This window comes from Cottoperca gobio, chromosome 13 (genome assembly GCF_900634415.1).
Source record: "Cottoperca gobio chromosome 13, fCotGob3.1, whole genome shotgun sequence".
Lineage (NCBI taxonomy): Eukaryota > Metazoa > Chordata > Actinopteri > Perciformes > Bovichtidae > Cottoperca > Cottoperca gobio.
Window position 1 is genome coordinate 6790488 of NC_041367.1, and position 27316 is coordinate 6817803.

The 27316-nt window shown below is 42.5% G+C and overlaps 1 protein-coding gene across 4 annotated transcripts in view; it reads right to left on the reverse strand.

Moving 5' to 3' along the window:
* The window catches only part of sik3 (SIK family kinase 3), a 33316-nt gene continuing 6000 nt past the window's right edge, over positions 1-27316 (reverse strand). Inside the window, exons 2-26 of one of the 4 annotated variants that reach the window (XM_029445933.1) lie at positions 22587-22703; positions 22048-22111; positions 21358-21519; positions 21055-21179; positions 20774-20897; positions 20183-20301; positions 19803-19913; positions 19021-19155; positions 18493-18573; positions 17436-17545; positions 16965-17121; positions 16090-16242; positions 15924-15997; positions 14658-14792; positions 13107-13248; positions 9684-9803; positions 8566-8624; positions 8266-8375; positions 7397-7566; positions 7134-7258; positions 5576-6345; positions 4997-5151; positions 3155-3284; positions 2935-3061; positions 1-2208 (exon numbers count right to left, since the gene is read on the reverse strand). In XM_029445933.1, the coding sequence (XP_029301793.1) occupies positions 2940-3061; positions 3155-3284; positions 4997-5151; positions 5576-6345; positions 7134-7258; positions 7397-7566; positions 8266-8375; positions 8566-8624; positions 9684-9803; positions 13107-13248; positions 14658-14792; positions 15924-15997; positions 16090-16242; positions 16965-17121; positions 17436-17545; positions 18493-18573; positions 19021-19155; positions 19803-19913; positions 20183-20301; positions 20774-20897; positions 21055-21179; positions 21358-21519; positions 22048-22111; positions 22587-22703 (3570 nt within the window). In that variant the 3' untranslated portion in view covers positions 1-2208; positions 2935-2939. The remainder of the gene's footprint in view (positions 2209-2934; positions 3062-3154; positions 3285-4996; positions 5152-5575; positions 6346-7133; positions 7259-7396; positions 7567-8265; positions 8376-8565; positions 8625-9683; positions 9804-13106; positions 13249-14657; positions 14793-15923; positions 15998-16089; positions 16243-16964; positions 17122-17435; positions 17546-18492; positions 18574-19020; positions 19156-19802; positions 19914-20182; positions 20302-20773; positions 20898-21054; positions 21180-21357; positions 21520-22047; positions 22112-22586; positions 22704-27316) is intronic. The other 3 variants (XM_029445934.1, XM_029445935.1, XM_029445936.1) reach the window with 3 other exon arrangements.

Consider the following 27316-nt stretch of genomic DNA (forward strand, 5'->3'; position numbering starts at 1 on the left):
TTTGAATGTTTGAAGGTGTGTCTAGATGTATCCAACTACAACAAGATCCATTAACTGTTCATGAAACGCAGTCTTCACCTCCTCCGATCTTTCCTTCCAGGGCCGAAACGACATGAGTTAAAGAAAACCAAAAAGGAGGGCGAGGAGGTCGAGTCGTAGTTTCCTCACTGGTTGCCATAGTAACAAGCTTAGCCTGGGAGGAGGCGCCGTGTCCGTAAGGCGTCGTCCGATCAGAAGCCAATGTAGTAAAAGATGGCCGGAGGATCACAGCAGATAGGTAGGGCAGCGAGACACAGGAGTGGGTTTGTTCATCTCCACACTTGGGATGTTTAGGATGATATGTCAGCTATATTACAAGTTATTCCCTTGGTGTTTGTTTTGTCTCTTTTTTTTTTTTTTGAATGTCAAGTCTCTGTAGCACCCGAACCAACCCAGACAAAGACCAAAGCCTGACCCTGTATAGCCTGCCACAACTGCCCCGTTAACAGAAAACAGGCCCAACATCAACAAGAATGACAGTCACAACATCGATTGAAATGATACTTTAAAAAGCAACACAAAAATAATTACTCTCCTCTTATTCAAGTGTCTCGATATAATAATATTAAAACAAATAAGAACAATCTTTTTTACGACACAGAAAGATCGTCTCTTCTCTCTGTCCTCTTTTGGCTAGAAATCTCAAGATTCATAAAACAAACAAAAAGAAAACATTTTTGAAGACATCCAAAATACAAATGTTAAACAATACCAATATAAAAAAAAGCCTCCCCAACATCTAAAAACAAAAAGAAAGTAACAAAAAAGAAAGTATTTGATACAGAAGTTGCAATAGCGTTCTATACATGGCATCACTGTACAAGGAAAGGAGCAAATGTCTGGTAAAACTACCCACAATGCAATACACTGTTACTGACATGGGCAAGGAGGATGGAGCAAAGGGGGTAACCCAAGGTAGGGAAAGTTAGAAGGGGGGGGGGGGAGAGTGGATTTTAAAAGCGGGATAACAGCATGACAGAGCGAGGAACTGCAAAGAGGGCTGGAAACAGACAGAGAGGGGATAGCTTGAACCGAAAGTGCAGAATTACTTAAGTAATCAAAGAACAATGTTGTCTTCCTTGCAACACAGAACTGTTTTCCTTTAATAATAATAATAATATTCATTATAATAAAACCTCTTTTACAGAAAACAGTAATAACAATAAGAGTAACAATATTGAACATAATGCCTACATGGACATTAGCCGTAGAAATGAATTTTAAAATTAAAATTAAAAATAAAATGAATGCCAGAACAATTAAGAGAAAAGAAAAAACACAATGAGAGAGCTGGTTTGTCCTGTGCGATGTCACTGAGCTCCATCTTTGGAGAGAGCGGTTTTGTTGCCCAGTTGGAGCCTGACCCAAAACTGCCGCCACCGGGCCGAAAAGGGGCCACCGCTGCTGAGATCTCAGCCCGCTCCGGAATGATCTGCTGCAGGACAGCAGGAGGGTGGAGAGATGGAGGAGCAGACTGAACCTCACAGACACCTTTCCCCTCCGCTCACCTCTTCTCAGTCATGCACACACACACACACACACGCACGCACGCACGCACACACACACACGCACACACACACACACACACTCTCACCTAATGTGAATACTTTGGGTTTGTGGCAGCAGTGTGCATGTTTCTTTGTGTTATTGGACTCTATGTTCTTACAACAATGACTGCATCAATGCGTTGGCCAATGAGGCACATAATGAAGTATGCCAACAGTTAGAAGACGAAGGGTGAAAGGGGAGGATCAGGTCAGGGCGGCAGATGGGTGTGGGTGGTTGTGCAGGTTTACAGGGAGGAGGTGAGGGGAGGGTCGAGTCGAAAGATGGAGGAGTGGAACCATAAATCTATCCATGATGGGAGGTGAAAAGAGGAGACAACCTGCGGCAATGAATGCTGGATGTCTGTGCAGAAAAATGCTGGCACTTTGACCTTTGAATCCCGAGGCCCCACCTGTGAACCCCCACCCCTTTGATATCTACACCCACCCACACTCCCCCTCTCTTGCGCAGACTGCCCTCTCGAGGACAGATGGAGACAGACAGATGGACGTAGAGCGCTCCCGTTTGGGCAAAGAACGGTGGTTTGGCGTGATGCTGCTCAACTCAAGTCAACACAACTCAGGATGGCTGATATGGACCGCTGTACACAGGATGCACCCCTTCCTAAAAGAAGGCAGAGGGAAAGAAGAAACAATTCATCAGGGTTCCAACGCCTTTTAGAAAAGTCAAATTTAAGCACTTTTAAAGCATTTTCAAGGTGCGTGTCCAAACTTTCCAGCACTTTGCACACGTGGTAAACGACATATCTATATACAGCACATGCGTAACAGTATACTGATTATTTCACTTCTTCATCGCATTAAGTCAGATGTTATTGTGCTATAAATAAACAACATTGTGTGTTGTGACAAATTAAAAAGGCCCCTAGGACTTCTTTGTATTAAGATTTGTATCAGGAAGGTCCAAAGCTGGCTAGTCACAACAAGAAACATTCACAACAAATCAGCAACTAGTTCAGTAAAGAAAGAACAAATTAATCATAACAAACATAAGACTCCATGCTATGGTTGTTGCCAAAGATGCCTAACTAAATACTAACATGATGGGGGTGAATACTTTAAGTGACAACAAATTAGAGTTTCACAAACTTAATATATAGGGGGAGGTGGAACCAAAAGGAACCTGTTTGACAAGCTTTGGCTGTTAACTGGCTCATCTAGTAATAAAGAGCTGATACAGCTTGAGGCCACACACTGGCATTAAAGATTATGGGGAAAATCTTGAATTTGCAATTGTATATGTGGCTGTGTGTGTAGCTATTTAAATGATTCCCGGACAAACGGGGAAGATGTTCTCTTACTACCGAGCCTTTACTCTGTGTGTGTGTACCTGTGCTAGACCCCAGCCTGCTCCATGCTGTACTGCAGGTCAGGGGGCTTGTAGCTGAGGAGCATGTCACTGGTGCAGGAGGAGGGGTAGCAGGCTGCCGCATGGAGCTCCTCTTCCACATCACACGCTGCATGAGGAAAAAAACGCAGCGGTTACTGATATGGACAAACGTGTATAAAGTTTGTATTTTCAGGTAGATGAAAGCGTGTCTCCTACTGACCTGAATCTTCCCGCTGGTGCAGCTGCTGGCTTCCCGTCAGTGACGTCTGGCTGAGAATGTCCGACATGCGAGCGGAGCTTAGTGCCTTCCCGGCCATCAGGCTCATTCCCGACATGGGCTCTGCCTGATCCTGGAATGGAATGAAAAAAGGTTTCTAAAAAAACAACCTATTGATTGATGAGCAGCCTCTAGCAGCTATGATGAGTTAGACCTTTGATTGGTTGATTGGGAATGCTTACAGTTTATATCTAAATACATACGACTTCAAGGCTCATTCAGTAAAGCAAATGTTTGCTTTCTGCCTTTAGTATCATCCTAATAAAAAGGATCTCTGCAGCACTGCTCTGGCATACTCTCCATTAACCCAGCCAATACCAACATGCCATACAAATGTGAGACTGTTCCTGCCATCTCTTTTGCATAGTATCCCACTTATAGTATCCCACTTATAGTATCCCTATCCCCCACATATAGTATCCCCCACATATAGTATCCCCCACATATAGTATCCCACTTATAGTATCCCACTTATAGTATCCCTATCCCCCACATATAGTATCCCACACATATAGTATCCCACTTATAGTATCCCTATCCCCCACATATAGTATCCCCCACATATAGTATCCCACTTATAGTATCCCACTTATAGTATCCCTATCCCCCACATATAGTATCCCACTTATAGTATCCCACTTATAGTATCCCTATCCCCACATATAGTATCCCCCACATATAGCCCTATCCCCCACATATAGTATCCCACATATCGCCACTTATAGTATCCCTATCCCCCACATATAGTATCCCACTTATAGTATCCCACTTATAGTATCCCTATCCCCCACATATAGTATCCCACACTTATAGTATCCCTATCCCCCACATATAGTATCCCCCACATATAGTATCTCCCACTTATAGTATCCCTATCCCCCACATATAGTATCCCACACTTATAGTATCCCTATCCCCCACATATAGTATCCCCCACATATAGTATCCCCCACATATAGTATCCCACTTATAGTATCCCACTTATAGTATCCCACTTATAGTATCCCCCACATATAGTATCCCCCACATATAGTATCTCCCACACTTATAGCACATTGGAAATCCCAGTTTCTTTAGTCAAAGATGCAGGCTTAAACAAACAATTTGTTATTTTCTACCACTAGGGGGTCTCTCAATCAAAACAGTAACAAAAGACGGAGTTTGGTAGTGATGGTGAAGTAGCGTGGGATCATGGGAGTTGCTCTCTTCACCACCGTTCAGTCATAGGATTCCTTCAGTGTTCATCGTTCAGAAGGGTTTTAACGGAAGCCAAATTATCAGCAGAGGTCTCATCCTCCCCAAAACAAACGACCCGGTGATAAAAACATGTAAATACACTGAAAAAAGCAGTTTCACGTTTAAAAGAAATCAGTATTTCCCTACAAGCTAATCGCTTACGTTTGCTCAGCTTGTTTCTCTGGTAACCTAAAGATCCAGACGTCCGATGACTAAAATCCTTTATCCGGTTAAAAAAGACTAACGTTGTTTAAAACAGGATGCGTCAATTTATGACGGCTTCTGGCAGACAACTACAACGCCAAAAGGGATAGGTCGCCATTACAGGCAACCAAGTAAAACTGTTACCTTGATAAAATTACAGATTTCTCTGGGTTTGAAAATAGTTGGAAACATTTGGAAAATGTAACTAAACAACTCAACATAAAATATAATATGAGTCTAGTGGTTTTAAGCCATTTTATTAAGGAAATGTAACATATTAAACCTCTAACTGCAGCTAACAAAGTATAATCAGGGTCTGTAGGACTACAGCTAAATTTGACTCACATAGGCGTCGTCACAGGTCTGGATGGTGTGGTGGCGCTGTAGCTGTCCACGGGACCTATAGTTGTCACCCGTGGGACCTCGCGAATAGCCCACACCATTATGATCAGGCACCTCCATGGCCTGCCCTTGGGGCCTGCACTCCACATGCTCAGATTCTGACAGAAAAGAAAAGATTTATGTGGACACAGAATAAACCGTGTAATGATGTTTCTAAGAAAAGTCCAAAACAAACTGCTCTGATGTTAATATCTTAATGTCTGAGATCTTCTAATGAAAGACAGTTTACAAAAACTCAGTCAAGGTTATCGATTATTTTGACGGTTAATCGTTTAAAATGTAATTTAAAATAAAATGATCAGAAATCATCTTAGTTTCAAGGTGAGGGTTTTATACGTCTGGTTGTGTCAGTCCAGAAAAAAAATATTCACTTTAATATTTTTGCATGAAAAGATAACTAACGATGAATTGATTATCAAAATAGTTGGCGATCACCAACTCATGTTTGCAGCTTTACAGGACAGACCCTGGACTAAGAAATGCTGTATCGAGTCTTATAACAGCTGCACAAACAGATCTTACCTCTAGTTGCTGGAGCATTCCTTATGTAGCCGCCATGCCTGTGTGTAGGGGAGCTGTAGGGCGGGGTGCCTCCTTGGGGAGGCCCCAGCAGCTCATGGCCATCTCCTGCCTTGGCCAGGAGGCCCTCGTGTGGGTGGTGGTAGGTAGCCGGCACCTCATCCTCCTCCATGCTCTCAGAGTGAGGTAAGCTGGGACAAGGTACCTGGGCTGGGTGCTGCTGTGGCTGGACGTCCGGGGGTCGAATCTGGAGGAGGTGGTGGTAGTGTTGGCCTCCGGAGGCACCCTGCGGTGACGGTGGCTCCAAGCTCTCACCCTGGCTCAGCTGGCAGTGAAGCAGCATCTCTCCATACTCTTGGGGTGCACCACTGGGTGGTGTGGGGGCTGCTTGGCACGGCCGGGGGCTGTGCCTCTTCAGAAGGGCAGCCAGGTCTTGGGGCGGCAGCCTGGGGTCGGCGTGGCCAGTTAAAGAGTGGCGGGGTGACAGAAGGCCCTGCAGGGTGGGAGTGACGTGCTGTTGTTGGGGGCGGTAGTCCAAAGGAGTCGGTGAGAGCAGGGCCTGCTGTAGTGTAGAGGGGGGTCCGTAGCTGCCGACCCCAACCGTGCCGCTCTGGTAATCCTCCAGGCCAGGGACTTTGAGGGAGGTTCCCTGCAGGTAGTGGCCGTAGGAGCCGACCATTCCGGAGACGCCCCGGGAGGCGGCGTCGCCAGAGAAGAGGTGGGGATTGAACTGAGCCTGGTCGTAGCCCGATGTGAAGCGGCCAAGGCTGCGACTGTATAGGAAGGAATGCAAAAGATAATTAGCTACCTGTTGTCTAACATCAACATGCCCCCAATCCTCTTCAGACTATGCAAATATTAATGTATTTATTTTTCTTTTAGCCTTCAACAATCTACAGAACACCTTCAATAAATCATCCCACACAGACAGCCTAGCAAACACTTCAGCTCAACTCCCAGTTCAAGTATTCACTGAGAGGTGAAAGGATACATTTAGATTAAGTGTGTATTTGAAGATCTCTCAGTGAATGCATTCCTGGTTACAGGGGACGGTTTATGAGATGATGTTGTCAGGGGTTATAGGATGACGGATATCCTACTTCAACTGTTGGGGACTCTACATACACTTCCAAAACACTTACATCCAATGACTCACCCAGCTACACTGAGGTGGAGAATGTGTTGAGGATGTCATCTCAGCAAAGTCGATGGGGGATTTACATTACATTACATTATTTACATGTTTTCTACTGTTAACAAATAATCTCCTTTAAAGTCTGCAATCTCACACACGAAATATCTAGGCTAAACCACAGTATTACTGACTAAAGTGTCGAAATACAATTTGTAGAAAATTAGTGGACGAGACAGAAATGTAAAACACGTACAATGATTAACATAAAATACAGCATGGAGCATGGAGGTGATGAGGTCATGGAGAGAAACAAAACAAAGATAAAACAAAAGAACAGACGAAGACGACACAGAAACAGTCCATTGGTATTGTTTGGAGGGTTTGGCCGCCGTTAGGGGACGCGGTGACAGGATTGACGGGGATCACCTGTGCGTCTCAGCGTTGTCTGCGCTGAGCTGCTTCCCGAGGACTCTGTGCCCTGGCGTGGACAAAAAGCCACCCTGTCTCTGTGCTACGCCTCCCAGCTCCACTTCCTGAACCTGAATGGTCACCTGCAAAAACAGTCAACGTTAATATTAATTATTGAACAGAGTATCACCTTTAGACCTTTATCTTCAGAGATCATTTATTTAAAAACAAAACATGTAACCATCAGCAGAGAGAAAATGTGATTGGCTCTTCGCAGTCACCTGCTGTTGTTGAGGTACACCCTGTGCCAATGGGACGGTGGGGCGAGCAGATGCTGCTTGTTGATTGGTTGGTATAGAGACCCGAGGCATGCCCGTGGGAGGTGGGCTGCCACTCGGGCCCTGATAAAGCGCTGGAGCACCGTGCTGGTACTGCACTGGTGACGGACCTCCTATGAGAGGAGAGGAGTCATGAGAGTAAAATCTCTGGCATCATTATCCAAGTTCTCTTTCACCCACCAAAATCCCTTTGGCAATGAGGGCAAATTTTTACAATTTGTGTTCCCAAACAGACCGGAGCAAATGAAAGTCTTGCATAGATTGATTCATGAACCCTTGCTTGTTTTTCTTTGTGAAGTCTCCATAGTTTAGGTGGTCTTCGTTCTAACTATTTAAGCTTGCATCGATGGGTGCCAACTTAACTTCAATTATTACTTTTCAACTAATGGCAGCGTTACGATGAGTGAATACAATCAGTTGTTATCTCAACATACTAATCACAAGTCATTGTGTTCTTGATGACCGACATGTTTACTCACCTGCTGCCCTTGGTCACACTTGAAAAAACATTTTCATTGAGTCAGCATAAACTACCTTCTAGTATTCATTACACAATGTCAAGAGTGAACGCGTGTGAGCCAGTAAGTAATCACGGGCCTGAATTACACCTAGCGTATCCATTTAAAAAAAACTAATGAAAATGTAATAACTCAACTGTCAAAAACTAAGCTTTGAAATAAGAAGTCACCTGTTTATAAACATCTGTCAAAAAGGATTATGACCAGAGGAAGATGGATCTATCCATTTGCAGTCACAATATCAGTTACAATGTAAGAAGCACTTTGAAACACTCCAGTAATAGTATTACTAACCATGCCCTTGCATTATGCCTGCAGAGCCAGGCGGAGAGCTCTGGTCGGGCTGTCTGAAGAGGTGGTTGCTGGGATGTGTTGGCGGAGGGCTGGAGGGCTGGATATGCAACCTGAGGGAGGACAGGACAGTGTAGGAGAGGAGGAGAGAAGAGAGAGATACGACAATGATGTAACATTTCAGTCGATAGCACTGCACCACGGTATCAAGTTCATTGTTCACCGTTCAATAGCTGATGAGTAGTGTGTGTGTGTGTGTGTGTGTGTGTGTGTGTGTGTGTGTGTGTGTGTGTGTGTGTGTACCTCTGAAGCTGGTGGGTTAGATGACTGGGCTGGCTCTCTCCATGGCCTAAAGACAGACCCTGCAGGTAAAGCGAAATTACATTTAATGGCTGTACCAAATGTCATTGCTTTACATTCAAAACCTCTATTGGAGGTTTTCAAATGAAGATTCATTCAAGTATGTCGTAATATTTCAACATCACCCCCCCCCCAAAAAAAAAAGATAGTTGTTATTGTGGTCATATAAACGTAATGGTGCCGTTATAATTGCTGCTAGACCTCCCAGTTAATACAGGTGCTTGCCTTCCTTTAAGTGTGGCAAGCGGGATAGCAAACAGTTTTTCGACCCACATGTAAACATTGTTTTTAAAAGGCTAAACGACAACAAATATCAATTGAAGAATATTTTGTGAGATAAAAATATGTTGGGAATTTGGGGGAAAATGACTTCCATCTTTTTTCAAAAGCATTTGGACTTTACAACACTTTGGATCGCCCAAGTCTGTACACACCAATTCTACAAATAGTATAATACTATTAATACTAGTATTATCTTTATCTGCAACTTCAACTGTGCAGAAACACCAGGTTTAGTGGAATGAATAGACAAGAAGCAAAAACAAGAAGATGCGCAGCATTCGAATGTCGATTTAGAATTTGAAAGTCCTATATGAATAAAACTTAAAGACTATTCAGTACAGCCCTTTTACATTTGACTCAAAGCCTAAATCATTATTAGCTTATGTGATAACGACTATATGGTGCTGACTCAACAAGATGATATAAGTGCTAATATGAAGCGTCCCAAAGAGAGGACTCAAGTTGAGGACAGATGAGGCCACAGTGCAGGATATACAAGCCTTGGGTGAAATAAATCAATACACATTTATATGAAGCTTACATCTATGTTTAATAGATACCCACGTAGTTCAATATAATTCATGCATAATTCAAGAGATGCCATAAGCTAACACAATGCAATACAAGTATGATCACAACGCTTTACAAGGTACACAGCTCAACCCATCCTTCATGAAAGGTTGCCAACATCACAGTGCTTTCTAAATCCCTATGCAAGGAGAATGTGGTTTTGGCATGCAATGACATCTTTATGACGGCTGTTTGTCAGCTTTAAATACCTGGATTTGCTGGTGGAGGATTTGTTGCTCATGCTGGTAGAGGATATGCTGTTGCTGGGTGTGCTCCAGGAGTCGCTCATCCTGCTGAGCAGCGTACATTTTCTGGAGCTGCTCACACTCCTATTGGAAAACACAGACACGGTTCCCCAAATATTAAACTCATATGGCAACAAGGGAAGTCATTTCAACTGAGGGTAATGTGCTGGATGTAGAGTAGCCAAAACTTCAAAAAATGGCTGCAAATGAGTTTTTCCCAGGTTCAGCAGAACAACATCTACTGCATGTCGTTCTGGTCTTGCCAGAGTAAAACATTAACAGCAATTAATCAATTACTGTTAACCTTTGTACACTATAGCTATAGAAATCTCCATCTTTCAGAACTATTCATCTCACATGTATATACTGTACAACAGTTTATGTGCCAGTTCTGAGTTGTGAAAAATTAGTTTATGGTGTTTAGTGTTCAAATTAAACACTTTCATCTACTTTACATGTCCCAGTGGAAGTTTAACACCATGTGTCGTCATCTGGCAGACTTATCTAATGGCGTGAACAACACAGGTGTACTCATCCAATTAAGCAAATGCTTTCTTTAATGTTGCTAAATCGCATTCAGTTAATATTATTGTGCTGCAAAAGCACATTTAGATGTTTAAACCTAATGTCTAAGTATTTTCACCAGCTCCAACATGCATGCAGACGGAGGTTGTATAATCGTCCCTGCACTTGTTTACTCCAAGTTGTCAAATCCTTTTACCCGGGTTTTGGTTATGTTTGTGTTAACCTCTCTACCCATATTAACCTTCTTAACACGTGAGCGCGATGATAATCCCAGCACGTGAGAGCATGCCTGAAATGCAGCACCCACTGTGATCATGATGATTATCCTCCTGACCCACACCTCGTACCTGCGTGAGGTAATCCCTTTGCAGTGTCACTGTGAATGATGTGATGTCTGAAGAAGCAGCTTGAGGTCTTCTCAAGTGAAAAGAGTTTAAACTCTTCTTAGGAAACAGAGTATGTTGTGCATTTGCAAGTGTATTTGTGTCCGTGTTACATAACTCTGCTCAAACCGGTTCAGCTAGTTTACACGTTGGACATATTGCTTACTAACAGCAAAACAAACAGGAGATTACTGGAGTGAAGGGGTTTCTGGAGTGAAGGGTCACATACAAATTCTTACTGTATCTTTAAGACCTGTCTTTTTTCCCCGTCATCATGATCTCACTACACTTTCACCATTTTTTATAATAAGGATCACCAGACATAACCCACTATTTAAAATCCTGTTTGGGTGGTAGTGTTTCAAACACCATGGGGAAAAACCTCCATTTCATTTTACAAAGAATTTAAAGCGGCGCTTACACGTAAATGAATGAATATATCTGATGGAATAATCTGACAGTTTTCCCTATATGTTGACAGCTCAACATAAAATGTTTTAATCTTGTTACTGTTTTGACATGTATGATATTTGCCATGTGAAAAATTTAAATATTTCAGATTTTCTTTGTGTAATATATGATGTTGTACAAGTTTATTCATAAGGATAAACCCTGTGAGATGAACCACCTAGGGGGTCCTACATCACATAGTTGTTTCTTTATTTTACAAAACGACCGACATGCACACATTCTAACGCAGCCATGTGGTGTATTATTGTGCAGATAACAATAATGCAAGTAATCATAACAAATAACACTGATCCTTACAGAAATTAGAAGATTTAAATAGGAATTTCAAATGATGATTAAAATCAACAACAGTAAAACATACTATTGATTATCTTCACTGGGGTGGTGATGTTGAACTGGCATGCTGACCGTGGCAGATTAGTGGTGAACGAGAGCTGCTTGGGACTCATCATAAGGGGTTCTGTGGACATTCGTACCACATACAACTGAGCAGCACGTCACAAGTAACCGACGTCGCCAACCAAGGATTTATCATTTAGTAGCCTCCCTTCCTCGCTTCTCTCTCTCACAGCCTTGCTTGGAAAAGCCAAGACTTGAGAGGAAGAACCCAGATAGTCAGAGCTATCAAGCTCCTCTCCAGTGGAACCAGTTTCCAGTTTGTGTTCGGGAGGCAGACACAATCTCCACATTTAAGAGCAGGCTAAAGACTTTCCTTTTTGATAAAGCTTATAGTTAGGGCTGGCTCAGGTTTGCCCTGGATCAGCCCCTAGTTATGCTGCTATAGGTTTAGACTGCCGGGGGACACCTCCCTGCTCTCTTCCTTCTCTTCCTCTCTCCTCCCTCTCTTCTTCTCCCTCTCTATCTGTATGCATTTATGTAAATATATGTTACTAACTCATCATCCGGGGCATCATCCCCGGAGTTTCTGTGTCTCATGTGGCAGGTTGCCACTGATAAAGTTTACGTCAGGATCATGAATCGTGGCTGCGCCTGCTGACCTGGTCCTGCTGGACACCGGGAAGCCTTTTTGACATTTTCCTGGATTCATCCAAACTTTCTCTTTTTCAACACGACATCATTTCTGTCAAATGTTGTATTTGTACTATGTTGTTTATCCTGTACACACGACATTTATTGCACGTCTGTCCGTCCTGGGAGAGGGATCCCTCCTCAGTTGCTCTCCCTGAGGTTTCTTCCATTTTTCCCCCTTTAATTATGGGGTTTCTTTTACGAAGTTTTTCCTTGTGCGATGCGAGGGTCTAAGGACAGAGGGTGTCGTAACCTGTACAGTCTGTAAAGCACACTGAGACAAATGTATAATTTGTGATATTGGGCTATACAAATACATTTGATTTGAATGATGGCACTAATCTTGCTCAGAATATTACTGTAGATCTTTTCTTCTTTAAATACTGCAACTCAGCAGACAAAAACCTTTCTAAAAGTTCTTTGAATACCACAATTATTACTGTAGCTTGGCTGTTTCTGTTTTGAACTGAAATGGTAACTGAGACCAAAGGAGGGAACATGAGGGGGCAGACTGGAGCAGGGGGGGGGGGGGGGGTGCAGTGGTCCGCATCTTACACCAACTGGTGTATTACGAAATGTACCTCGGCTCATAGAGCAGATACGCAATACCACAGAACTTTGCTTTGTATTCCCAAGAGAGTCGGAATTGCATCAGACTAGTTGTAATGTATCACTATTTCTGCACTTTTAGTCTTTTAGCCAAATGTGTTGCGTCACTGTTTGCAAGCACTGAGGCGTCCTGCTTCTATGAGCAGTTAAAAAAGGCTATGGCAAAGCAGACTACAGATTACAGGGGAATTTCGGAAATCTCAGCACTTGGTGAAGTCATTTTTGAGTCATTGGTATTGATAAATAACCCTATCGACCCACCACAGAAGTGTTGTTATTATCTCCTACAGACACAACTCAATTTCTCAATAAGTTAAGCAAGCATGAAAAACATAGATGATATCCGTCCATATTAAATAGGGTGATGTACCTGTTTGAGTTGCTTAATGATGCTGCTGTTCTCTAGGTGAGCCTTGAAGGCCTGGATGGTGGCTGCGCCGTCAGAAAAGCGCCTGACAGGTGAGAAGCGCTCCATGGGGAGATGAAGGGTGTTACAGTCCTTATAGCTCGATCTGAGGAGGGGACCACAGGGAGCAGACACAAACACGTGTACACAAATACACACACACCATGACAGATAACACGGACACATTGACACACACACATCCAGTCGCACAGACACAGAAACAAAACACATGAGAAGCTTGAGCACTTCAAGCCTGCACAAAATATTACAACTTTAAATGACTGTGATATATTGAGTGTAGAAAGATTTTTTGGATCTTAAAATGTACAACACTGATACATCAAACAAATTCAGCAGCTATTATTCAAATAATTTAATCCATCCCGTCGGTCATGACAGGGTGGGAGACAGATTATGGAAGGAAGTTTAACTTTCAAGAGGAACTGTGCAAAATTGGCTACCGGAGGTCACTGCACCTTATTAACAGCTGAAGTCAATGAGACAAAAATCTTTTAGGATAATAAATGCCACAGTTGATCATCTGTTAAAAAGCTAAATGACATTATATATATATTAGACATACACACACATGTTTACAGAACTTTATCTAAGGGCAACACTGACAATATGGGACATTACAAGGAATGCTTCTTGAGGGTTTTGTTTCTACAAATAAGCTCTTTCCTAAGCACTGCACTGAGAAACCGCTGTCATCAATGGCAAGTTGAGGAGATAAGTTACTTTTCACAGCATAGTAAAGAGCACATAAACTACAATGAGTTGGCATGCAGATGGCCAGCAGATCACTTCATCTGTTTGCCAAAAAAGTATTTCATAAACAAAAGATCCCGCTTCTAGCTTTGCACATCTATTGTAGCTCAACAGAGCATGTTTTTTTCTTTAACAGCCACAAATGTCCCACTATCAAGCCAGATTTTACACTACAGGTTCTGCTTATCACTGCATCCAAATACAAAAGTACACCTAGTATCTCAAAAGACTTTCTAAACTGAGTTGGAGGGAGAAGCTAGAATTGGACAACACCAAAAACACAAAGATATGACCGCTATTGGAGAGTAAATACATAGAAGTAAAGATTTAGCTTTGCGGGGGTTGCTCATACAAGAACAATCTGCTAAATCTGAACCGGTCACATACCTGCTCTTTCCAGGTTTATGGGGAAGAAAAGGTTATTTTGTTTACTGGTGATGTGGAGATATGTCTGTCATGTCACACCCTCCAACCTCAAACACCACTTTTAACAAAAAATATTATTTTTCTTTGGAAGGTGCAAAACCTTCACCTGGTGAGGGTACATTCTCACCAATGTGTATGTGAGATCAGCTGTGTGTGCAAGTGTGTGTGTGTGTGTGTGTGTGTGTGTGTGTGTGTGTGTGTGTGTGAGAGGGAGAGAGAGAAAAAGACAGAGTTAGGCTTACTATGCCCCTCATTAATGTGTGTTTGAGTGCGTGTGTGTTTGTGCATATACAGCTCGGAGCGGGTGTGTCCCCTCACCGGGTGTGTGTGTCGAGGGCCCAGCCCCCCCTCTGGCGGGGGCCCTGGGACCGCTGTGACTCTGCCGAGGGCTCGCCATGCGATGTGCTCGTGAGCGCGTGCGTCGTATGCCGCTTGGAGCGGTTCGCCAGGTACCTGGGCCGCAGGGAGGGGGGAGGACGGGGGTGAGGGTGGGAGACAGGAAGCAGCGCTGGTCAGCTCTCTGTCCTCATTGGCTAATGGAGACGGGGGGATAGGCCCGCACCTACCCACCTCTGCCAATGGGTGCCATCATTCATATCATCTTAGCCAATCAGAAAAACATAAAATAAAATTACACCATAGATGGATGTTATAGCTTATGGGTATCCCACACCCACACCCCCCAGCTTCCAATTTAGGATTGGACTGGATGCCTTTTTTTTTTTTTTCATTGGTTTTGCAAGCTTCAGGGTTAGCAAAGCTGTGAGAAAGAGTGAGAAAGTCCGGAGAATAATTTGGCACTTGCTGAAATGAAAGAGATAAAGAAGCTCCTGGCCAAAGAGTTTGAAAGATAGGAGGGCTGCATTTGGTGGCAGAATCAGTTTGCAACTGTGGCAGAAGGCACTTGCGCGATGGAGAAAGGAGGAGTGATGGGGTAAGCACCACAGCAGAGTGGCCACCTCCCGTGGGAAAAAGCAGAGCAGCCTAAAGGCACTCACTCCCAGCAACCCAGGACACCAGCACAGTCTACAGAAGGTGCTGTCTGAAAAGGAGCAGCTGGGAAACACTAATCTGGACTTCTGAATCCAACATCACAACTCCATATACCAAGCCTGTCCTTAGCCTGGCCTGATTTCAGCTTCTTATACGTCAATGCTCTTATACTGTACGAGTTTTCTGACTTCTTGTATAAAATGTCTATTAACCTACACTGTGTGGTTCCACTATGTTTTTGGTAAGCTCAGTGTTTTTGCTTTTTTTTGTATTCAAAAAGTTGTTCAGTTAACTGGATATAATGTCAAGGCCTGTAAAAGATGCATTCCCATCTTTACAACTAATAAATCCTTCTAGATGTGAAATGAAGCCTCAAAAGAATAAATGTAAATCTAACTAATCATATAAACTGTTTATAAAATTGATGCATAGAGAAAATTACTATTAAACTAGCCAAATTCTTAATTCAACATTCATATAGAACCCACAGACCTGTTGTCACAGGTAGGTTACGGGCCCTCCAGAGTATCCAGTTTAGACAGCACCCTTGTACAGTATACCCCTTCACCAAAAACCGTCATCGTGGGTTACCTCTGTACTGCTTCTTGGTCTGGCTCTCCGTCTGAACCCTCCTCATCCACCGGAGCTACGGCAGGGATAGGGTGCTAGGAGAGACAAAGAAATGACAGTCAACACTCTTACAGTTTATATCAGGGGAGAATATAGAGATTGCACACAAAGAAATACAGATCCTCACCGGGCTGGCGACAAGTGGTGAGGGCCCACGGGGCCTCTTGAGGAGCTGAGTTGAGTGTAGTTGAATGTTGGCTCCGCCGTCGGAGGCTCTTCGACCGAGAGGGCCCATACCGTTAAGCAGCTGCAGGGTAGGTGGCTGAAGCAATGACTGCTCCTGGAGGATCCACAGGAAGTCAGATTTTAGGAGGAAAATCAATAAAGTTAGATATTTGTGGAAGGTCTCCACAAAGTTTCTGAAAATGTAACTGATGACTTCCAACTAGCGATGTCCCGATTGATCCGGCGATATTCAGTAAATAATATGCGATCAGGAGATTGGCATTAATGCTTTCTAGTCTGCAACTAGCAGTCGGTGGGCAGCACAGTCCTGCTCAGGTAAATAACGGAGCTAACAGTTAACGTTAATGCAAGGTTGCATTGAGTTGCATTATGATGCATTCAAGCTCTATTCAGTAAATATGAGTATCGAACGAAGGTAAATTATAACGTTATCATGTTTTTGAATGTAATCTTGTATAATGTTGTTTTTGGCGAGAGACTTGAATAAATACAGTTTGAAGGAGATGTTTTCACAGCAATATAAAATACATATTAGGGAGGGAATTATGTCATGTTTAACTTTCCAACACTAGCTCTAAGCAGCTTATAGTGCATAATAGAAACTACTAATGCAAAGATGTTTTTAAATCAAAGCAAATCGTTCACTTATTTCCTAATTCTATGAATGAATTCATAGATGAATGAATTGTGTGTTATTATGCAAATAACTACTACAGATAACAAAGTAAAAAGATAACATGAAGAATGTTTGAGCTCTCTACTACCTCTAATGCAAACTGAAAGACCCCACGTCCAACCTCACCCAACTGACTGTACCTTGTACTCCAGCTGCTGTGTGGGCTGCAGGCTCTGTGTGGGCATGAGAGTGTGCATTTGGCTCATTGTGGGGGCCAGTTGGGGGAAGGGGGGCTGGGGCACTGCACCACGAGTGAAGCCTGGTGGCAGTTTCTGGAGGTCCTCCTGCATCTCCGTCCTGTGGCGGGAGAGGGGAGAACGTCAGGAAGGAGTCAATGGCTACGTGTACGTGGTAGAAACTAGCTGATATACTAGTTAGTGTCTTCTTTTGGATAGATTATTTAAATGTTAAAAATTGGAAATCCCGAAAAGATACAGACTTACTTTCACCAAACAGTTGGTGTAAATAAAAATGCAAGGAAATGATTGGAGGTGACAGAGATTTTAGAGTTATCGCCTGAAATTACAGACCAGTTATAGAGTAAAAGTACTTCTTGTCATACTGCAGCAGTAGCAACAACATCACTGATAGATCGGAGAGCTGTGTTTTACCTTTGGTCTGGTACTCCCACAGTGTGCCGCCTCATTGAAAGGTAGCGCGCCATGGCCTCGGGAGATGGCTCCTCCCCTTCATCACTGTCCAGTGCCATGCTGCCATCCGGCTAAACAATGAATAGACACATATTTGGTCATTAGTAACGCGCTTTGATAGTATGTGTCGCATACTTTTGTGGTTATGTTTTTAAAGATCATATCTGTTTTTAAATGCATTTCAAGGAGGTGTTTCCCACACACACACACACACTTGGGTGGGCAGCCCAGGTATATTAACGACAGCCCAGGTATATTTAGAAACCTAATTTAGCATTATATTATTGCCGTGATTGCCTTTAAGAAATCTTGTGAGCCATTGTTATACTGCTTAAATCTGCTAGAATCTAATTATTAACAGGGAAATTCTACAAATCCATGCTTCAAAGTTCAGGTCTTCTATTGAAATCCCTGCTGCAATGCAGTAATCTGACGCATTGTTGTGTTTTCACAGCATTTGTGAGTCAACTTGGAGGCTGTGTGTGTTTCGTTTGAGTGCGTGTGTGCATATATGTGTGATTATGTGTGTGAGATGGCTCCCGAGCTACACTGACAGTGGTAAACGGTAGTCGTAAACCATAAATGCTAGACAGTCAGTGATTACAAAGATGCAAATCATCAAACATATTTTGCGTTGACTGAATCAACAAACTAAGTGGTGCATCAATTCCTTGCTTGGTTAAGGGACAACAACTTTTTACCAGTCAAACCTAAAAAGCAGTTAGTCACTATATGAACAAAACGTGTGCCTGGTCGTAGCTTGTTTAATATTCATGATGACCCTCACGGTGATGCAACCCTGTGGACAGCATCGTCTACATTACAGGTCATAGCAGACGCTCTTATCCAGAGCGACTTACAGTGAACTAACTACAGGGACAGTCTCAGCTCAGGGTTAAGTGCCTTGCTCAGGGGCACAATAGTGCATCCCTGTTATTGAACTCACAACCATCTGGTGTTCTGTTTGGAAGCCGTACCACTAGACCACTAGGCCATCACCACCCTACTGTCTACTCACCTCTACAATCTGGTTCTCTGGGTTGATGAGCTGGACATGTGGAACGGTCATGCTAACGGGATTACCCTGCGGATCAGTCTGCTGGGCACGTACATACACACACGCACGCACGCACGCACGCACACACACACAGACACGAAGTGTGACGATTGTACTAATTTTCTAGCATAGCAATCTCATTAGGGCAAAGGGATTGGCAGATGTGGGTTAAAGCAATCAACCACATTCAGTGGACAAACTTGATAACTTAGTAAGACTGAAGAAACAGTTGCGTACTCTTCTTCACGCTCTCACAAATCAACAGTTACTTTTATGACAATGAAGAAGCTCTCGATATAATGACATTATATCCACAAAGAATTGGTTTATACATATTCATTAAATTCATCGTATAGACAGAATAATCAGATAATTATAGAATAAATGACCCCAAGTCTCCAGAATACTATCAAACTGTGCTAAAAGTTGACACATGTATGTTCCAAAGCCACCAACATATCATGCCAACACCAGTGGACAATGAATTACCTGTACGGCGTTAAGGGGGTAGCTAATGGAGCGTGGTGTGGGCGGGGCAACACGCAGGGTCTTGTGTTTCTTGAGGCGGTCAGCCAGCAAACTGTAGATGGCACTGTAGTGATCATATGCATCCGATTGTAGAGACTAGAGAGGAAAAGGCAGGATAAACATAAGTTGCTGAGATGACTTTTAAATAGGGCTGTAAATGGTTCTAATGGCATTAATGCGGAATCGTCACGGGCCAGTGCACGCAGCCGAGCACCGTTAGCAATGTGCTGAGGTTAGGGCAACAAGCAAATTGCTGTGCGAGTCACAACACAATAATCGCAAATAAAAACGCCAGCGTTTGAATAAAAGAAGTCACCCATTGGTTTGTGGGCTACATTTTTGGAGCCTCGAGTTTTGGCATTTTGGCCATCGCCATCTTGGTCTTTTAGAACAAGAAGTGACGTGACAGGTTGGAGTGCAACCAAATGCTGAACACGTCATTTTTAGGCAACCAAAATCTTGCAATTAATTTTCATGAACTGAAGGGGTGTGACGGGGACAACACCCTGACCCGACAACACGTGGCAGCTGATCATTGCATTGTATATTCCGTTTTATAGCGTAAGAGATGCTTTTCAGTTGTATAGCCTATTGTGACCGGTTGCCTTTTTTGGAAACCCCCTCTGTAACGAGCTCACACTGAACCGTGACTCCTGTGTCCCGTTACAGCCCTACTTTTAACAAAAGTCAGTGCAGAAAATGTTACTATATTAGTGCAAGTCAGCTATGTATTAGTATCCAACCTGAAGTGTGCGTTCTCGGTCCAGGCCCATGTCATGCATGGCTATCAGCACCTGCTCATTGATGAGCTCCGTCTCTCTCTCCGTCTTCACCTGCTCACACTCCGCTATCAACTAGAAGGGAGAAGAGGTGGGGGGGGGGGGTTAATATCATGTGTCAAAACATCCATAGCCTTTCCTTATACAGTTTGGAGCACCTACTCCATTTTTTTTTTAAGTTAAAGAAGTAGTTCTACATTTTAGGGATATACGTATATTTGCTTTCTGGGGGAGAGTTAGAAAAGATGAACTATTTCTTGGCAGTGAGCGTTTGTCAGGCAACCAGCAGAGATTCCAGGAAGTTATTGTCATTGTTAAGACATAGTCTTCTAGAGGGGGCTCACCCGGTCGAAGTCTGGGTCTGGATCTCCTAGTCTCATCCACTTGTTCTTACAGATCTGCTCCATGGTCAACCGTCTGCTGGGCTCCAGCACTAACATGTGTCTGATCAAGTACTCACAGTCTGCAATAACACACAAACATACCTGAAATGACACCACTCGAAACATAACAGAAATGAGAGAAAACATGCAAAGAGACAGTAAAGGTCACTATAGTGCATGCAATAGTTTTTACTAGCTTTGAATTATTCATAGAGAAAACATTTATTTTCAACTTTGTTATCTCAGTTCTTTTTGTTATGCTCAGGGAGTTCATTTATGTGACTCAATACTCAAAGCACACTGTAGTCCCCGGGGGGGTCCCACAGGTGGGTCCCCAATAATATACGTTTTATTTAACAACTTGTAGAGTTATAGTTATGGTTTTATTCATGCATGTTGAAACTTTATCTGAAAATTAAACCAATAAAATCCCAAATCTCACAAATGATGTGAAACTTTTATCACAAGCATGAAACTGCAGTAAGAAGTTGTCCGGTCTGGAGGAGGAAGTAAAGACACTTTGGAAAGAGTAAGAGCTGACTAGAGTCCTACCTGTGGACATGAAGAAGGGGATGCGGAATTTGCCACTAAGGACGCGCGCTCGCAGATTTTGTAGAGTGCTGCCATCGAAAGGCAAGGCGCCGCACACCAACACATACAACACCACGCCTAAGCTCTAAAGATAGAAACGACAGCAGGAAACTAACCATTAGTACATCATTTCTAAACAAACTTCAACAAACGATCATTGTAATTATTATTAAATCCAGAGCGTGAATTAGCTACACCCTGCAGAACAACAGGGCCACATGCACACCTAAAACTCTACTCACCCATATATCTACTTTAGGTCCGTCATACTCCTTGCCCTCAAAGAGTTCTGGTGCGGCGTAGGGAGGGCTGCCGCACCACGTCTTCAACAGCTGTCCTCGAGAAAACAGGTTACTGAAGCCAAAATCTGACGGGGAGAGGAGAGCTTTATTCAATATTATCACTTCACTCGAGTAAATTCAATCAACACAAGAAAATTCTCCAAAAGCACATGTTGACACTTGCCTACGCCTCCTCGACAAGAGAGCCCAAACCCACTAAGTGAAGTTTCCCACTTAAACATTCTCAAGGGTAAATACACATACCTGCGATTTTGATGTTGAGGTTGTGGTCCAGCAGCAGATTCTCAGCCTTCAGGTCTCTGTGGACGATGTTGCGGCAGTGGCAGAAATGGACAGCTGCAACAATCTGTTTGAACTTCTTCCTGGCGTCCTTTTCCGCCATACGCCCATGAGCCACCAGGTGGTCTGAGCACACACATAAAATGTACAGTTTAGAGATTTATGGTACTCGGTTGTATCTTTGAATATACAGGAGGTGAAGAATATTATTCTGTTCCGATTTAGCCAATAAATCACAACTTTAAATCATCAAGAAAGCAGCACAATGGGACATAGCGAAGGTTTTTAGAGGCATACTACTACAAATAGAATAATAAGTTCAAAAACGAAGTTAAAAATGGCAAAACTCAAAAATCAAGCGGTGTTTAGCTAAACTAAAACAAAAGTATCACAAGGAGGAAGATGCAGAGCTAACTCATCATCACAAAATAAAACCCTTAATTAAACAACATTTAATTAGATTTACATTTTTACTTGGCAAAATTAACAATTTAAGATCAGCATTGTTCGAACTTTTGAAGAAAGTTATCCTTAAAATTGACATAATCTGTATTTTGACACTGGTAAAAAAAACAAAAACACAAACTGTAAAGCAGAGGGCGAGACGAAGATGAAGACTATTTACATCAAGGTAACATTGGGGAACTCCCTTACCGAATATCTCTCCACCGCTAGCGTATTCTGTTACCAGATAGATCATCCTCTCTGTCTCCATCACCTGAAGATATAAACAAATGATAACAACCAGGACCTGCAGACCCTCTGACAGGCCATCATGCAGTGATGGGCGGTTCACCCATTACACAACAGAATGAGTAAGCAGTGTTCGGCATACACGGGGGTAGATTTAAATAGAACAAAAACTGCCATTTAATCAGTGTAGTGTGTCTCTGCATGTGTGAGGTTTCAGCATTACGTTTCGTGTCAAAGTGATTAGATTAGGTTTAAACTGCCAGGAGCCCCCCAGATGTATAACCATGCATGTGAAAATAATCTTTCCAGGTATATTATATCATTTAATAACAACAAATACCTGCACTTTCCAACACCGTGGTACAGTTAACACCCCAAACAACAGCAGGTAACATCAGATCTTGTTAAACCAACCCAAATTCTATCCTATTGGGCCATTGGTCTCAGACGTAAGATATGAGCAGAGTGCATTATCTCCGTTGGTGAGTGTAAATGTGTACCTGGTAGAGGCGGATGATGTGGGGGTGCTTCAGCAACTTCATGATTTGCACCTCCCTGAAAATCTTTTTCAGATTCTCATCGTCCAGCTGGGTCTTATCCACTATTTTTATCGCTACCTGGAGACAGAGAGATAAGAAAGGGATGAGAGAGAGATCAGAATTGATGATGAAAGGACAGAGGGTGAAGAGAGATGGTGAGATTAAGGAGGAAACAGTGAGGGAAGGAGAAAGTATAAAAGACAGAAACAGACAGGAGTGAAAAAGAGTGAGAAGACAAAACAAGAAAACATTTATGTTATACTATATCATTTGTTTACCAGTTCTTTGAGTGTTCAAAATACAGACAATACATTCACATTAATGGTATTCAGCTGACACGTAAATTACAGACAACAATTCCAGGGCACGGCCCCGCTGCCCTTGCAATATCACTATGACACAATAATCATAGAAGAGCAAAGTGCCAAGAAAAGAGCCTAGGGGAGGGTGAGTCAGACTCCATTTAACATGACCTGGCACCGCTAATGCCATTAACACACATGCAAAAGCAAATAAAACAACCACCAACAGATTTAAAAAACAAGATATTACGAGCAGATCCTGACACTTAACGTGATGAACAGTCAAACTGCGTGTTGTCAAACTTTCTCTGGATTCCGGCTTGTTTGGGTAACCTGACCTGAACCGTGACCTTCAACTGCAAGCACGGTTCTTGCGTAACGGCTGAGCCCTCAACAATGGCTTCTACAGCGTGGACAGTGATGGTGTGTGACGGGAGCTTTGCGCTGCCACTTAGGAGTGGGTAGATGACTTTAATGATTCAATCAAGCAAAGCTAATGGGGCGGGGCCAAAACACATCTCTCCAAAAATAGACGAGAGAGTAAAGTCTGAGTGCGTGTGAAAAAATGAAAAGCACGTGTCCTGTATTAACACATACAGAACCTCATCTGTTAAATTCTGTTAAGTGCCATCCTGAGCTCTCCCTTTCCTGATAACCGACATGAAGAAGGCCATCTGAAGCCCGACAAGGGTGACTTCCTGTTGCAGACAGGAAAAGGAAGTGAAGGAAAGCAAAGAGGGGCCTCTGGGAGAGCACAGAACCACATCTTACAGTGGCATTGATCCAGATCAGTAAGTGTCTGTGTGTAGCTTCCCTTCAAGGGCATTGTACAATTGAGGAAAACATGTCCATCGGTAGTCTTCTCTACATGTACTCATTTACAAAGTGTTTTTCTATGTTTTATGGATTGTTAAAAAAATTACACTTTTGTGGAAGAGCTCTTAATTAGTACTGTATAATTAAAAAGGTGGAGTGTCACCCAGCCTTAAGAAGCTTATAGTCCACCTAAAAAATCATCAGCAAAAATACAGATACATGAAGTATTATTTAAATAGCTCTTGCCATGTATGTACATGTATGCGTCTGTTTGTATAAGTTGTATTTTAAGAGTCTATTCTTGCCATTGGCAGTCATCCAGATGTGTTGATGTAATCGCTCCACTCTGCATCTTCTGGAGGGTAACAACAGGACACTTGGATCACACTTCCACACTCAAACCTATGCTAACATCTACAAGGCTCATTTTGAGGACAATGACTCCTTCTGAAAATGGGCAAACTAGAAATAAAAACAGGCAGGGAGATTGTTCAATGGCTAGATGACAAGATAAACACAAAAGCACAACGGGGGCAGTTAGCCATCACTGTGGAGTTGCAAACATTTTGGTTACGCTACTTTGTTTTTCCTACCGCAGACTAGGGATTGGAGGATTTTTAATATGGCTGACAATCAATTAAGGACATTGCCTAAGATTTGTAACCCTCTTAAGAACTGACAACTTTGTCACGCTAACAAGAATAGACCTAGCTAGACGAGTGGTGATGCTAAGTGGTACTCTACAAACAACCATGTGACCAGTGCGCATGTCAAAGGTTAGAGTTCCAAGATACAGTTAACACAGTATGTTGTGACTGATAGCTTGTACCATAGCAGCCTCAGGGTGTTCAGTCTGCTTTACTATAGCTTCCATGACTCTGGAATTTTCCATCAAAAGATCTGATTGTACACACAGACACACAACACACACACACTCCAGAGAGGCCAGCGGCAATGAGATGAAGTGTCACATTGCCCCTCCGATCACAAGACAGTGACCTCAACACAGCACCATCCCAGAGCAGCTGGTGCCCAGTGGAGGAGTCTGGATCATTTACTATACAGTACATTACACAACTCAAACACCAATTCTAGCTACACAGCACACAAATAATAGCAGCAGTGGATGGCAACAAAACAAGAGTTTAAAATACAATTTCCATCTTAAACAAAACATTTAAAAATGTAATGGGAAAGCGAAAGGTGAAGAACAATCCACGTATGCTTCCCTTCAGGTTTTCACCAGTGGTGGATGAAATAGACAGACAGACAGACAGACAGACAGACAGACAGACAGACAGACAGACAGACAGACAGACAGACAGACAGCTGTGACGACGTTGCAAAGAGAACCTGTGGTCCATGGAGTACGACTTCCAATGCTCACAACTCTTATTATTATTCATTATTCTTTTCCATAGTGCAGAGAGAAAACAAAAACTAAATGTATCGCTTTGCGTAGCGTCACCAAGTCCAGAGAGAGTGCCAATGTCCGCGTTTAGGAACCGATAAGCAGAACCAAAATTCTCTCTTTTTTGGGGGGGTACCTGGTACTTGGCATTTTGGATTCGGTTCGGTTTCAAACCTTAGTCCAAATGGTGTTGAAGTCCTGCTTTTTTATCACATTTTTCATTGTATGGATCGTTACACATATACACAAGTATACAACAACAATGCACATAACATATAGAGACTAGTAAGAATGAGATTACTTGAAGCTTGTTCAGTGTATACTACCCCAACACATTTATAGTACTGGTCAACGCAACATATATTGAGCGAGGAAATGTAATTGTGCTACACACCTGCCCTCATGAAGACGTGTGTGATAAGATAGGGACATTTTATTGTCACTGATTAGCACTAAACCATGTGGAAGAAATACCTCCATGTTCAGCATATTGATGTGTTGGTAAAACAATACACTGCTTATTACATGAGTACCACATCAAGTCAGATTTGGGCATGGGCACCTATATACCATGACGATCATTTCAAACTGTTTACATAGCAACGCATCTGGCTTTTTCAAATTATAACTGCACGCAAGCCTCAAGAACAAAACACTCCCATGATTCCTGAAATTGTTGGGCAAAGTAAGTTGTCTTTTTGAAAAAGCACCGTTGTTTACTTTAACTTCAATTACATCCTAATCACGGCACTGTTTAAATTCACATGATAGCAAATCTCCGGTACAATTCTGACCGATTCTAGTTTAGCAAAAATGTAGTTAAAAAAAATAATTCATCAGTCATGATGGGTGTATTTTCGTCCCGATATTCTCCGATGAAATATATTTGTTATAACGCTGTGATAAGCGTTTCATGCATTGTTTACATTTTTTTTACAAACGCTGTAATGAAATTATACAGTATTGAAAGTTGAAGATTTAATATGTGATGTTCACAGAGCCTTTAACCGTTCTTTAGGTCTATAAAATATTCGCTTTAAAAACATTCATCAACGATAATGAGGCTAATCCTCAACAGAGAATTGGGTCTATGGTGTAATGTCTACAGTGGGAAGCTGGGGCAAGTGCATCTTGGATGCTCATCTGTAGTCTCTACGTCTCCGTCTCTCTCGATCTCTCTCGATCTCTCTCGATCTCTCTTGCTCTCTTGCTCTCTCACTCACACACACTCACACACACACACACTCACGCACGCACGCACTCTACCACGCCATCACACGGTGATATTATTTACGAGGTTAACCTTCATCAACAGGTGACACAGATTACAACACATGTAATGCTCAGGCTAAACCCGTATCAGCATTGAGTTGCAGTGTTGGGCAAGCTACTTTGAAAGTGTAGTGAGCCGAGCTACCAGTATGTAGCAAGCTAAGCTACAGCAACGGCTTTTTGTTATGTTTTTTATTTTTTATTTTTACATTGAACCAACTTTATTTCAAGGCAATGTTATTAATAAACATATATTATTAATAATTCATTATAATGTATATGCAAGTATCAAACACTTAATTCTAACATCCGTTGATAATCATGCACTTTACTACCACATAAATATATTTCTATTAAATAACAAAGTAACAAATTCAATATGAAGCATGAACACAATTTTGAAGAAACTACTCCTGGTTGAGTGCGCGGTCGACATTTCCACCTTAACAGTGATTGTTGACTGGTCCATAATTAATTTGGCATCTGGTTTATATTCCCCGTTAGAGGAAACATCGGAGAGATTCAGCTACACATGTTTGACTCATTTGAGGTGTCAGTTGTGCACAAAAATGGAAGGAATCAGAATTAGCTTTTAATTGACAGTAGCTGACACAGCATTAGTGGTTGTGAAAAATACAATAATATCAAGTGGGATTGTTGTTAGATATTGAAGGAAGCTTCAGGGTCCGGTTTACATACAAAAACTGCACTCTCAAAACTTTCACTATGCTAATTCAAACTCGCTCTGGACTGGAGGTTTCAGGCTTCTTTGCCGATGTTGTGTCCAAGACGGTTTTGCCGTTTTTCAAACACAAGGCTCTTATCCTGATATTTTTGCAGGGCAGTGTTGTAGAAAATGCAGTGACTAGCACGGCTACATAAATGAATCG